The sequence below is a fragment of the Cajanus cajan genome, chromosome 2 (genome assembly GCF_000230855.2).
Source record: "Cajanus cajan strain Asha chromosome 2, NIPB_CcT2T_4, whole genome shotgun sequence".
In the NCBI taxonomy this organism is placed as follows: Eukaryota; Viridiplantae; Streptophyta; class Magnoliopsida; order Fabales; family Fabaceae; genus Cajanus; species Cajanus cajan.
In genome coordinates this window covers 46,216,714-46,231,871 of record NC_138518.1, presented here as the reverse complement: position 1 = coordinate 46,231,871, position 15,158 = coordinate 46,216,714, and the positions used below count along the sequence as shown (strand labels likewise).

The following is a 15,158-nucleotide window of genomic DNA, read 5'->3' as shown; positions in this document are numbered from 1 at the left end:
AAGGGGAAGGTCCGACACCGTTAAGGATCACTGCTCCAAGACCTTTCCCCTACGAATCAAATAAGGTTGTGCCGTGGATATACGACATCCATTCTTCTGCCGACAGCGATATCTCTAACATCGCTGGACTTGGGGGCATGACTAGGAGTGGCAGGATCTACACTCCCGAAGATCTTCATGATAAAGCTCCCAAGAATAAAGAAAAGGAAAAAGAAAAAGAGAAAACCGAGGAAAACAAAGAATCCGAGGAGGAGACTGACGAGCTGTTAAGATATATCCGACAGAGCGAGTACTCTATCGTGGATCAACTTCATAGGACGCCAGCAAAGATTACCCTGTTGTCGTTGATCCTAAGTTCCGAACCGCATCGGCAAGCTCTGTTGAAAGTCTTGAACGAGGCATATGTGTCGCACACTATCTCCCAAGACAAGTTTGAGGGGATTGTTAGTCACATCACGGCTAGTGATCACCTCTCTTTCACCGATGAAGAGATCCCCGCTGAGGGACCGAATCACAACAAGCCCTTGCACATCTCTGTAAAGTGCAAGGAGTATCACATCGCTAAAGTCTTGGTGGATAACGGATCTTCCTTGAATGTGATGCCAAAAAGAACGTTCGATCAAATGGCAATCAAGGGAGTCCAAATGCGCCCGAGCAACATGATCGTTCGAGCTTTCGACGGTTCTAAAAGAGAAGTGGTGGGAGAAATCAATCTTCCAATCCAAATTGGACCCACCATCTTCAATGTCGAATTTCAAGTGATGGATATTACTCCCGCATACAGCTGTCTCCTCGGCCGACCTTGGATTCATGATGCGAAAGTTGTTCCCTCTACGCTCCACCAGAAAGTCAAATTCATAGTGGGTGACAAGCTGGTGACTGTACAAGCTGAAGACGACATACTCATCAGCAAGCCATCTGCCATACCTTATGTGGATGCAGCAGAGGAAGCTCTAGAGACCGCCTTCCAAGCATTGGAGATTGCCAATGTTGAAACATTTCCCCGAGAAATGAAGAAGGTAGCCTACATGCTCACCAAGAACGGATACTTGCCCGGACAAGGACTTGGCAAGGATTCCCAAGGAATTCCCGAGCTACCCACTATCAAGAATAATCCGGGGAAACAAGGGTTAGGATACAACCCTATTAAAGATCAAAGGACGAAGAGGAACCAAGATCCTCCTCGACGTTCTTTAAGCCAGATCTTTAGGAAGGCCGGTTCACAAGCGTCAAGGCCGGTCGTCGTCATCAAGTGCTCTTCTCCTTCCGATAGGGATGTATAGACCTAATGACTGTTAGAGATCACTCCTCGGGGACAGCCCGACCCCCAAGCCTCGATAGGGCACATGTTTCCACTATAATTATAATAAAATCATTCTTCATTAATTCTTACTGCTTCTTTTCTTGCTTATAATAAAATTCTAAACCACATTATTTTTAACCCTGTTTGAATAAACATGAATGAGGTTAAAATCGTCTTAATAACAATAAACCCGCATCATTTTTATGTGGAAGTGTGCGTGACAACTTGGAGCACCATTCCTTGGCCTCGACAAGTGCCATCATGGATAAAAAAGAAATCCTAAAAACAAAAAGCTCGGCGGGAAACCCAAAAAGGGGGCTGCGCAAAAATAAGAGCAAAGAACCCGCTAGGAATCCCACAAAAGGGTGACCTAGGCAAAAATTAGGGTTGCAAAAATAAACAAAAACAAAGGTCCGCTAAGACGCCACAAAGGGGTGTTTTAGGCAAAAATAAGGACAATCAAAAAAGCAAAAGAAACCCATGATGGTACCATGAACCGAATTCAAAAAGAAAGGTTCAAGGAAAGCTATCTAAGTTGTCAAATCACAACGTCAAATAACAAGACTTTCTTAACTTCATAAGTGTTTAATCAAACAAGCCTAAACACATGAGCCTACCTTGGCCAGCCATTCTTACAAAAACCATTTTCAAAATAATAATAATCCCCTCTAAAACACAAACTTTTGAACAAAAAGAATATCTTTCCTTTCTTTTCTCTTGTCCCAAACGATTTTAGAATAATCTAGTGGAAACATGGAGATATAGTGGTCAATAGGAGGGTTGACATGTCTTCTAAAGGAAGGGAAGGATCACTTGGTTGATGACACCAATCTCGATATAACACGCATCATTCCTCGGTTACATAAATCGGCAGCGCACAGCCCGTCTAGAGGAATGGCAAAATCCAAGCAAAGAAACGCATCGGTTAATTCTTTTGAAAAAATAAATCAAATAGAATTAGGTGCATCATACCGCATACATGCATACAGATGATAGGTGTACTGGAAGATCACTTATTCTCTGTTTATTGAAAAAACCAAAAATCAAAAAAAATCAAACTTCAAAAAAAACAATGCGCCCGTACCATGTTCAGTACGCCCGTACTAAAATTAGGGTTATGAACAAATTTTTAACTCAATACAGGCGTACTGAAATGGATACAGCCGTATTGGCCTTTAGTTGCACATTTAAAGACCTTATCATGAGGCAATCGCATAAAATAGAAAAATAGAAAAAAATTGCTTGTGTATGACAGCAGTCAACAGAAAAAGCCAAAAAAACGACAAAAAAGGCAAAAATTCAGAAAATCAACCGCATCATACAGAATAACTGAGCCTGGAGAGGCTTGCCGAAATAATACTCCCTCATCATACAGAATAACTGAGCCTGGAGAGGCTTGCCGAAATAATACTCCCCCATCGTACAAAATAACTGAGCCTGGAGAGGCTTGCCGAAATAATACTCCCTCATCATACAGAATAACTGAGCCTGGAGAGGCTTGCCGAAATAATACTCCCTCATCATACAGAATAACTGAGCCTGGAGAGGCTTGCCGAAATAATACTCCCCAATCGTACAGAATAACTGAGCCTGGAGAGGCTTGCCGAAATAATACTCCCCAGAGACTTCTCAGCTCACACTTTTGGACCAAATCCCCAGTAAGAGCTATCAAAGCAAGATCGGTAAGATCCCCCAATGGAAGCAATGATCATCCAAACGAAATATCCGAGTCAAAGGACTCAGACTTCCTCAGTGGAAGATAGCTTTCCAACTCGAGCGACGAGTGAAGCTAAGCTTGAAGAGGCTTTCTAAATAATACTCTGGGATACATAAGATCCTCAATCCCCATTCGCCTACTCAGAGGCACCCCTTCAAAAAAAAAAAAAAAAAAAATCAAAAACATCAACAACCATTCCCCAAGCGGAATCCGGCACTCAGCCGAACACCAAACATCAAGATAATTCGCCTACTCAGAGGCACTCCTTCAAAAAAAAAGAAAATCCGAAAAGATTAATAACCATTCCCCAAGCGGAATCCGGCACTCAGCCGAACACCAAACATCAAGATAATTCGCCTACTTAGAGGCACTCCTTCAAAAAGAGAAAATCCAAAAAAGATCAATAATCATTCCCCAAGCGGAATTCGGCATTCAGCCAATCATTGAATGTCAAGATGATCCGCCTAACAGAAGAGGCTAATCATCACAATAGAATCCCCCAGCGGATAACAGCCTACGCAGAGGCAACGAAACCAAGAAATCAAAAGAGTCACCCGAATAAGGATAACCGGGATACTCCACCAACGTCGAAAGGACGTCAGCCAATCATAAGGCATCGCTCACATCAGAAAGAGCATCTTTGTGTCTGCACCCCCAAGGAATCAGAAATTCCCCAGTGGGCACCAACTACGCAATGGAAAGTTGGGACACAAGAACCTATGAGTAACTGCACATCCCCTAGACGGATCCCTGCGTTATCCAGCCCTCAGCGGCATCAAAATCAAAAACAACCGTCGAAGCAGCATCGTGGACTGTGGAGACAAAATCATCACAATAGAATCCCCCAGCGGATAACAGCCTACGCAGAGGCAATAAAACCAGAAAATCAAAAAGATTCACCCGAATAAGGATAACCGGGATACTCCACCACCGTCGAAAGGACGTCAGCCAACCATAAGGCACCGCTCACATCAGAAAGAGCATCTTTGTGTCTGCACCCCCAAGGAATCAGAAATTCCCCAGTGGGCACCAACTACGCAATGGAAAGTTGGGACACAAGAACCTATGAGTAACTGCACATCCCCTAGACGGATCCCTGCGTTATCCAGCCCTCAGTGGCACAAAAATAAAAAACAATCGTCGAAGCAGCATCGTGGACTGTGGAGACAAAATCATCACAAATCCCTGGAGAGGGCAAACTCACACTGCCAACGTCGTTAGAAACACGGAGGCAGACCCTGGGGAGGGCAAACCGCAGACCTTGGAGAGGGCAAACTCACGCTACCAAAGTGACCAGAAGCACGGAGGTACGCAACCCTGGGGAGGGCAAACCGCAGACCCTGGAGAGGGCAAACTCATGCTACCAAAGTGACCAGAAGCACGGAGGTACGCAACCCTGGGGAGGGCAAACCGCAGACCCTGGAGAGGGAAAACTCAGCTGTCAAGGTTGTCAGAAACACCGAGACAGAGCCTGGAGAGGCGGTACTCAGCTACCCCGTCGTCAGAAACACGGAGGTATGCAACCCTGGGGAAGGCAAACCGTAGACCCTGGAGAGGGCAAACTCAGCTGCCAAGGTTGTCAGAAACACCGAGGCAGAGCCTGGAGAGGCAGTACTCAGCTACCCCGTCGTTAGAAACAACAGAGGTATGCAACTGCCAATGTCGTCAGAAACACAGAGGCAGAGCCTGGAGAGGCGGTACTCAGCCACCAACGTCGTCAGAAACACGGAGGTGTGCAACTGCTAATGTCGTCAGAAACACGGAGGCAGAGCCTGGAGAGGCGGTACTCAGCTACCGAGGTTGTCAGAAACACCGAGGTATGCACGAGCCTGGAGAGGCGACGACTAATACTCAAACTGGAGAGGCTACTCAACAATTTTCCACCGGAAGACACTACAAGTCGGAAGGATGGCTTATTCCCCGGACAATTGGGTCAACTCCTTTACTTGTCAACCGGTACACCAAAAAGCCGTTTGACTAGGTAAAGGGGGGGCAGCTGTAGACCCCTAAAATTGTCCGGGTCGGAAATAAGACTCGAAGACTCTCGAAGACCGAAGGAAAGTCAGCCGAAAGGACTCCTGGAAGACCCTGGAAGACCCTAGGATGATTCTTCATAGGTTTAGAAGTCTTAGAGTAGCTTAAAATAAGGATGTGGGAGGATTGGAGCTCAATACGGCCTCCTAGAAGTTCAGTACGGCCGTACTGAACCATTTGAACTGCAATACGGCCGTAGTGAACTCAATACGGCCGTACTGAAGTTTTTGAACTTCAGTACGGCCGTACCAAATTCAATACGGCCGTACTGTAGTTCAAAAAACTTCAGTACGGGCCGTAGTGAAATCAATACGGCCGTACTGAAGTTTTTGAACTTCAGTACGGCCGTACCAAATTCAATACGGTCGTACTGTAGTTCAAAACTTCAGTACGGGCCGTATTGATGTCAGAGGCCGTACTGCGCCTCACTCCTATATATAGGACGTCATTTGGACGTCATTCCACACATTTGGACACCTTTTGGACTCTCTTGTTGAGTAATTCTGGGGTTTTTGAGCAGTGTTCTGCCCTAGAAGTCTCTCCGAGAGCCGATCCGACGAAGTTCTTGAGTTCTGAGCATTTTGCTTGAGGATTCGAACTAGTCGAAGGGAAGTCTTTCTGATTTCCATAGTAAAAATTAATTTTTAGGGAAGGAGCGAGCAAGCGTGTAGTGGGAAGGAGTGCCAAAAAGCCTCCTATTATTTGAATATATAAAAGCACGCTTCAAAGGTTTCTTCTTCAAAATCCTTCCTTTTACTGCTTTCTGATTGTTGCATCGCATGTTTAAATTATTCATCATGTAGATATCTTGTTCATAGTCGTTTCTAATAAATAGGGGTAATTTAGTAATTTTACACTGTTATTCATAAAATAATCCGTCATAGGGAACCCGAAAGGGGCGTTGTGGGGTGCTAGCACCTTCCCCGCACGTAACCGACTCCCTTACCCAACTCTGGTTGTAATGGCCAAGGTTGATTTGCGAAAATCAATTGCCTTATCCCTTTTTCCAATGTTTTGAGTAAAACATTGGTGGCAACTCCAAGAACCCTTCTTTTTGCGAAAACCACTAATCCATGGAGGGTCCCGCTTGGGATTAACATGGATTGGTGAATCATTTAATAAAATTGTTAGTTCGATGAGGTCTCAGTTTGAGAATAAGTCGTTCTAACAATCCATCATTTTTCAAAACTTAAAAAGAGTCCGACCATCGTCGCGAATGCCAACGTCCGTTTCGGCGGTGGCGACACTGATTAGTGGGTTACTCGGATAGTGATTGGTGTGGAGATGTTGATGATCGGAAAAGTACGTCGGGTTATGTATTCTTACTCGGGAATATGGCTTTTACTTGGCTGTCAAAGAAGCAGCCCATTGTAACTCTGTCAACCTGCGAGGCCAAGTACGTGGCGGCCTCTTAGAGCGTATGTCATGCAGTCTGGCTTTCAAATTTACTAAGGCATATGGGAGTGATCCGAGATGAAGGGGTTGTGATCCGAGTTGATAACAAGTCGGCGATCGAGTTGGCAAAGAACCTGATTAATCACGGAAGGAGCAAGCATATAGACGTCCGATTTCATTTCATCCGAGAATAGATCAGAGAAGGAAAAGTCGAGTTGGAGCATGTCGACAGCCGAGCTCAAGCTGCGGACATATTCACCAAGCCACTGCCAACTACACTGCTGGAGAATTGTAAAAGGCTGATTGGAATGAGAGATGGGAAAAATATTTAAGTTTAAGGGGGAGATTTGTTATAAAACTTAAATTAGGAGTTTTATTTTGCTTGGTATTCCTAGAATAAATGGTTTTAATTATGGGTGGCATATGAAGATGCAAACGTTTTTTTTTTCCTTTCTGCTATAAATAAATGTAAAACTTCACTTGAAAGATGAATGAGAAGAAACAGAGAGTTTATTGCTCCCAATTTTATGCCTTATTTGTTGTTAACATTAATATCCATTAGCCAAACAAGGAACACACAACAAATTTGTCCTGAAACAGGTTTAGCCACTTGTTGCCAGATTTTCGATAATATGTGGCTCATTCAGTACCTGACCTCCTACTTTCACGATGAAAAATCTCAAGGTAATAAGGTGCTCCTTCCGATGCAACCAGTCCAGCCAATCATTCTTCATTTCTTCTAGATAGTCAATTGTTGAGCTTTGGAGTAAATAAATGTCCTTGTTTTGTGTGAGTGGTGATTTCAATTACCGAAATAAGAAAAACTCAAAAAAATCTTCAAGGGTTCAATTGTATGGCATCTCCCTAGGAGATACTACTGTACAGTGATGGTGGACTTAATTGTTGGAGGGATGTGCAATTACAGATCATGAACAGTGGACTCCATTTTTGGACAGTCTTCATTTTCTGTGCAAGCAACCTCCTAGGGGTTGTAGTACCAAAAGAATACATTGCAGTCAATGTTGGAGATACATTGAGGTGGTTTGTAATTCAATTTCTATATCATACTTGAACCAACTTTCTTTTCAAGCATTACTATGGTAGAAGAAGAATTTGAACATGAATATCCAATGGGTGTCTCACAGTTACATTCACGGAAGATGATTTCCCATGCCTCACTTCTTGCTTGATCAGGCTGTAACTATTGGAGTATGAAAGATCATATATTTCGCTGGGTTAAATTTGAACTGAGTGAACTTTCATTCATTTTTAAGATTTTCATCTTATATGGATGAGAATACTGTATCAAAATATTGTTAATATTTGGGATGACACTTTTATAACATAAACGAGTCAATTGTAAAGGTCCTATGGTTTTGTTGTTAAGGAGAGTTTTAATGGGAAGCTGTGTCATAAAATTCCAAGTTCATTTATCTATGCGTGATGAGGGTCTTGGCACCCCAAAAATTTAATTTTGTATGCATGTTGCGCAATGTAACTAATAAGCCAAAATATGCCACTTGATTAGTGGAATTCATTGTTATTCATTAAAAAAGAGAGAAAAAAAAAGGTAGGAACAAAGTCGTCATTCTAATGGTCTTTTCATTTTTCCAATTTCACAAAAAAGTGTTATCTTTACATATTGAGATGACTAATGTAAAATATGTCTATACAAATTACAAAGTTTGGTCAGTCTTCTACACTACTTGGACTTGTAGTCAATTCAAGGTTGAAGTTATGTCTTGGAAGACCTCTACGCTGCATGGAATTGTAAGCCCAACCATTGGATGATCATACCCAAACTCTTCCTCTGCTTGACTCAACAAGTCTTGGAATGAAGGCTGGATCAAGTATGAAATGGGGATCACAAACCGCCTCATTTTCTCTCCAACGTACACTGCAAGATAGCCCTTTGGTACCTCCATAGCTTTAGAAGATGCTTGGTTTGCAGCTACTGATGCCTTTCGGATACCAGGTAAACGAAAACCCATTGTTGTATTCTACTTGTGGAGACTTGAGAAAAAATTTGTCTAAAAAAGACTTGAATGTTATGGTTTGTGAATTTTGAATGCTTCAGGTTGTGAATGATTTCACTTGGTTCTGAAATGTTAGCAAGTACCAATATATATAGATATAAGGATATGGGAGAAGGCTACTTGAATTATTTGTGATGGAAGGCTATTAGATAGGAGTCATGGGACCAGTAGAGAGACAAAAGCATATGGTTATGTCTTAGAGGACTGTTCCATGAAGCAACCTAACATACTATTATAGATAATAGAAATGCAACCATTTGAAGTGAAAGCCATCAGATTATCCCACTTGAAATAAAACACAAGTTTCTATGTAAAAGAAAGAGTAATTGGGTGATGTTGACACTTATTTATGGCGGAGGGGACAACAAGCTTCATGCATGCAAGTTCACATGGTGGTGCTTAAAATTTCACGTACAAAAGAAATTGTGGTTCAGCGTGCCTTCTGATCATGTGTTCAATATCAGTTATTTTGTTACCTACAATTCCAATTAAGTCTGCTTATGTGTAGAGGTTGCTTCCTCTCACTCTGCTATTAAGCTGGTTTTGGTGGATGATAGATATATATCTATACCATTATCAAATATAAACAGTAACATGTGATATGTCTAATGCTTGTCTATGATTGAAACAACTATAGCATAATGAATGAACAAGCATCAGCTAGATTTCAGAAGGTGGGGTATGCAGTTCTTTTGAACTTCTAAATCATTGAAAGAGATCTCTGAGACAATACCATGTGATCCCTTGTTTGTTGGTAGACATCGTTGAAGCCTTTCCGAAATCCATTATTTGTGGTATTGGATTGCAGAGGCCATTGGAAACTATATATATAGAACATTTCTTCTTCTCTCAAGCAACACAAGTCATTATACAATTCCCTTGACATCAGTATATTATTTATGGCGTGGAGCAATTGAGAGAAATGGGTTTCGGCATAGCAGGTATTATAAGACGGACATCGTTTTCTACAATCCAAGCTGCCTCCAAGGGTGTTGAAGTACCAAAAGGCTATCTTGCAGTATATGTTGGAGATAAAATGAGGCGTTTTGTGATTCCTGTATCATACCTGAACCAACCTCATTTCAAGAATTACTTAGTCAAGCCGAAGAAGAATTCGGAGATGTTCATCCAACTGGTGGTCTCACAATTCCATGCCAGGAGGATGAGTTTCTAAACGTCACAGCTTTCTTGAATTATTTGTAGATCATTGATAGACTATGGCCAAGGCCAAGGAATCCAAGAGGTGATATCTTAAAAGAACCAAGAGGAATGGGATGATATTAAAGACCTTTCATATGTTTGTACATATAGTAGTCTCTTTGTATAGACTTATTTTTGCCTTTGTATTTGTGAGGCACTTTACTTGCTTTTAACTAGTGATTGTATATTGATTTTAGGGTGGGTCTTGGAGCACTTGAAGATTCATCAATCTTCTCCAAGTAGTTCCATCAATCATGCTAACAGATACTGAGATAGATTAGATGAGGATATTTGTACAGAAGACTCTTTCTTCTATTGTAAATATTTTTCAAGTTGTTCTCTTGTAGAATTCCAATTTGAAGTTTAAACCTGTTGCTGAATGAGGATGCAACACAAGATATTGTTTGAACACATTTTATTTTTTTCCAAATCTAAAGGAATTATTCTAATATATAGAAAGGTATCATTATCCAAATTGAATCCACTGATTCTAGTGGAGATATATACCAATCTTGATAATGGTCATTACTGCTGCCTTATTTTATTTCAAAATCCATCCTTGATTCGAGCAAGGAACACCTACACATTTGTCCTGAAATCGTTTTGGCAATTTGTTGTTAGATATTTTTCGATGTGACCAATTTAGTTCCTGAGATCTTGCTTTACTAATATTTTATTTCTACTTCCTTGTGTTAAGCGATTATGGCAAGCGTACCAGTCACATACATAGCTAGTAATAAATAATCATCATTTCTCTAAGGAAATTGTGTACTACAAGGCAATATATAGGTACAATTATGAAAAAGAATATTTTCATTATGTGATATGGATGTGTAAAAGAAATAAATTTATGCAAGAGAAAATAAAGTTCCTTTTGATATTTCCACAGATGTTACTCTTATGCATTTGATCACTCAAGTCCTCTTTCACATTTAATGTTAATGTCAATCAACTAATTTACTCAAACCCTAATTCCTTAGAAGATGGAGCCTAAGTTCCCTTATTAAGCTTTAATTCCTTGTATACTTAATAAACAAAATTGCATTAGTAATAAGGGTTCAAGACAACTAATGGATTATGTTCTATCCTAGATACAAACTCCATTAAGTATTTTGTTTGGTTCTAAATTACAAAAGATATTTTCCAATACTTAATGAATCAAATATCAATTTATGGTTAACCAATTTACAACAAGCTAAGAGTAGAAATAAAATACTAACATTAAAATGGAAAGAAACACACATATACACACACACACACATATCTATCTATCTATCTATCTATATGTGTGTGTGTGTGTGTGTGTGTGAAAAGTACAAATTACATGAAAGTTTAGTTGATTACATCTATAACTCCAATAAGAACGAATTTAGCTACTCATTGTCATGAAGAACACAAAAAAGAAAATAAGGTGAATCATGGAAGATGAAGAACCAAGGAAAAGATTGAAGATATTGCCTATTTTATTTGCCTACTCTCCATGGCCTATAATTTCACGTTTTCCTACTTATTTCGGTTTTCTAAATTTGAACTGAGAACTTAGATATGTGATATTTAAAAATAATGACTTCATTAGTCCATTATCCATCTGCATATATATTTTGGGGATCGACTTCTGTTAGTTTATGAATTATCAATAGTAAAAGCTTATTTGATTGGTAGAAAGAATGGGGAGGCAAATTTATAATGATATATAGGCTTAGTTGAGAGGAAACTAGCTTAGAGGAATAGTTGGAATAGATTTGAGTAGTGGAAATGACTTACTAATTGCTTGGTTACAAATGTTAGGTACATGGCCTATTTATAGGCCTCAACACCACCTTCATGTTTTATGTAGGAGATTCTAGAGATATCTATTTCTAGAGCTTTCTACCTATATGTAATTGTCTACATAATTCTAGAATTTGTATCTAGTAGTTACTAGCATATATATATATTTTTTCTAGAATATTCTAGCTTATTCTAGAAGTTTGTATCACATTTTAACACTCCTCCTTGATACAAATTTCTCTAACTCCTATCATAGTGTAAAATTGTTTGATTCTTGCTCTCAGTAGTGCTTTTTTGTGTCGCAAGAGCTATTAGAGCTCTAATTGTATCTAGGCGGGCTACTGGGGCAAATGTCTCGTTGTAGTCGACTCCAGGTTGTTGTGAATAGCCCTTAGCTACCAACCTTGCCTTGTGCTTTTGTATGGTGCCGTCCAGATTGAGCTTTGTCTTATAAACCCATTTCAGCCCAATGATATCTTTGTCTTTTGGATAGTCTACTAGATCCCATGTGTTATTTTTCTCAATCATTTTTATCTCTTCTTCCACATCCTTGACCCATACGTGTTGATTTGATGCTACTTCAAAGCTTTCAGGTTCAAGTATGGCCAAGTTGCAAGTTTCATATATATCCACCAAGGATCTAACTCGTCTTGGAGTAGACTCTAGTGATGGAGTTTGTTGTTGTGAAGAAGAATGAGGCTCACCTGGGACTTCTGTAGTTTCTTCTTCTGGTTGTTGAATTGAGATAGGAATTTTTTTCTCTACTTTCTCACCATTCCAATTCCAAGCCACATTTTCATCAACTTTAACATCTCGGCTAATAATTAGCTTCTTGGTTTGCAAGTTGTAGACTCGGTATCCTTTTGATTGTGTGTTATAGCCAAGGAAAATACCTCGTATTGTCTTGTCTTCTAGCTTGTGCCTTTTCTTTTCTAGAAAGTGTATGTAGCAAATAGATCCAAATACCCTTAGGTGCTTTGCTGATGGTTTTATTTCCGCTCCAAGCTTCAATCAGAGTCTTATCTTGGACTACCTTAGTTGGGCATCTATTAAGTATGTAGATAGCAGTATAAACTGCTTCAGCCTAAAATGTGTTTGGTAATCCTTTTTCCTTGAGCATCGATCTAGCCATCTCCGTTACTGTGCAATTTTTCCTTTTAGATACTGCATTTTGTTGTGGAGAATATGCAACTGTAAGTTGTCGCTCAATTCCTTCATCTTTGTAGAATTTATCAAACTCGTGGGAAGTGTATTCTTTGCCACAATCACTTCTAAGTACTTTTATTTGTTTGCCACTTTGCTTTTCGACAAGGGTCTTAAACTTCTTGAAAATACCAAAGACTTCTGATTTTGCTTTTATGAAGTAGACCCAAGTCATTCTAGAAAAATCATCTATGAAGAGAATGAAATACCTATTGTTATGGAGTGATGACGTCCGCATTGGTCCACATAGATCTGTATGGATCAGCTCCAACAAGACCTTCGCTCTCCATGCTTTGCCTGTTGAAAACAACAGTCGGTGTTGCTTGCCAAGGAGACATCCTTCACAAGCTTCACTATTCTCCTTTAGGCATGGGAGATCTCTCATCATATTTTTTTTATATAATAACTTTAAGGCATGCATATAAAAGTGGCCAAATCTTCGATGCCCAAGCCATGGGTCGTCTACTTTTGCTTTCATGGAAATGTTAGGGCCTTGTCTCAGGCTTATAGGGAAACTTCTATTCCTCTTCTCCATTTTTACTCAGCCAATCTCTAGCTTTTTATTGTCATATATTTTACATGTGTCTCCGTCGAAATGGAGAGTATAACCTTTCTCCATCATTTGGCCAATGCTTAAGAGATTTTCTTTGAGATTGGGAACTAGTAGAACATTAGTAATAAGTCTCGTACCTTTCTTCGTCTCCACCCTAACTGTGCCTTTGCCTTTTGATTCAAAGACAGTGTCGTTCCCCATTCAAACTTTCACTTTGACGGATTCGTCAATAGCCTTGAAGATGCTTGCATCTTTGACCATATGATTACTGCAGCCGCTATCCAAGTACCAATTTCCACTTGTTTCACTATTGGAATCTTGGGTAGCATAGAAAAAATGTTGCTCACCATTTTTCTCTTCAGCAAAGTTTGCTTGATGCTTATTTTTGTTGCGACAATACTTCTCCACATGTCCAAGTTTGTTGCAGTTGCAACATTGTGGCTTTCCACGATATCGACAGTCTTTCTCGGCATGATTTGTCCTTTTGCAAATCCTGCATGGAGGATATTCATTCTGATAATTTCTAGAGAAATTTCTAGAATTCTCTTTATTTCTAGAAGTTTCTCCATTATTCCTTTTTTCTTTATTTTGAGACTGTAATTTGAGCTTTGATTGAAAGGCATTTTCAGTTGAGTTCTCATCATGCCTATTCAACCTTTGCTCATAAGCTTCAAGTGACCCCATCAACTCTATTACTGATAAGGTAGATAGATCTTTTCTTTGCTCAATCTTTGTCCCGATTGGATCATATTTACGAGAAACACTAATTAGAATTTTCTCCATAATTTTCTTGTCAAAAATATTTTTCCCGTACGCTCTCATTTGGTTAACCATTTGTTTTATCTTAGAATAGTAGTCCTTTACGGTCTTAGATTCCTTCATATTTAACAATTCAAAGTTACGTCGTAGAGTTTGTAATTTTACAGCACGTACCTTTTCACTTCCTTCGAACTCCTCTTACAGCGTAGTCCATGCTTCTTTGGCTGTTGTTGCACCCATTATTCTAAAAAAAATTGTGCCAGTCACAACTTGTTGCAAAATAAATAGCGCCTTTGAATTCTTTTATTTGTTCTCTTTCAACTCCTTTTTTTTGAGCCACAGTAAGGGATGAGGTGTCTTCTACAGTAGAAAATCCTTCTTCTATCGTGTCCCATAAATCTTGGAAGGTGAAATATGTCTTCATTTTTGTACTCCAAAAATCATAATTTTCACCATTAAAAATGGGAATAGGGATAGCAAATGGTTGAATGGTGTTGGCCATGGATTAGAATTTTGTTTTGAAAATGGGTAGAATATTGAAATTTTTTTTGGAAGTAGTGGGGTAATATTTTTACGCCCAGTAGATGACCAAACGTAGCTCTGGTACCACGGTTAGTTTATGAATTATCAAATAGTAAAAACTTATTTGATTGGTAGAATGAATGGGGAGGCAAATTTATAATGAAAGGCTTAGTTGAAAGGAAAAACAATTTAGAAGAATAGTTGGAATAGATTTGAGTAATGGAAATGGCTTACTAGTTGCTTGGTTACAAATGTTAGGTACATGGCCTATTTATAGGTCTCAACACCAAATTCATGTTTTATGTAGAAGATTCTAGAGATATCTATTTCTAGAGTTTTCTACCTATATGTAATTATCTACATAATTCTAGAATTTATATCTAGTAGTTACTAGCATATACTTATATATTTTTTCTAGAATATTCTAGCTTATTCTAGAAGTTTGTATCACATTTTAACAGCTTTTGTAACATGAAAATTATTTAACTGTTATTGACCTAGATTTATTGTTTAGCTATTAAGAGTTTTATTAATTGGAGGGTGGTATAAACTCTTAATGCCTCTACTTCTTGTATTATAACAGGTTCATTTATATAACAAACAAAAGTCACAGAAAAGCATTGGTTCAGATAAACCTCAATCGGCATATGTCAGGTTCAGATAGTA

The 15,158-nt window shown here is 39.4% G+C and overlaps 1 protein-coding gene across 1 annotated transcript; it reads right to left on the bottom strand.

Moving 5' to 3' along the window:
- Positions 1–13,412: 13,412 nt before the first annotated feature.
- LOC145954967 (uncharacterized) lies at positions 13,413–14,093 on the bottom strand. The gene has a single exon (XM_083069661.1). It carries the CDS (start codon positions 14,091–14,093, stop codon positions 13,413–13,415), a length of 681 nt encoding a protein of 226 aa, XP_082925787.1.
- Between the last annotated feature and the right edge of the window lie 1,065 nt (positions 14,094–15,158).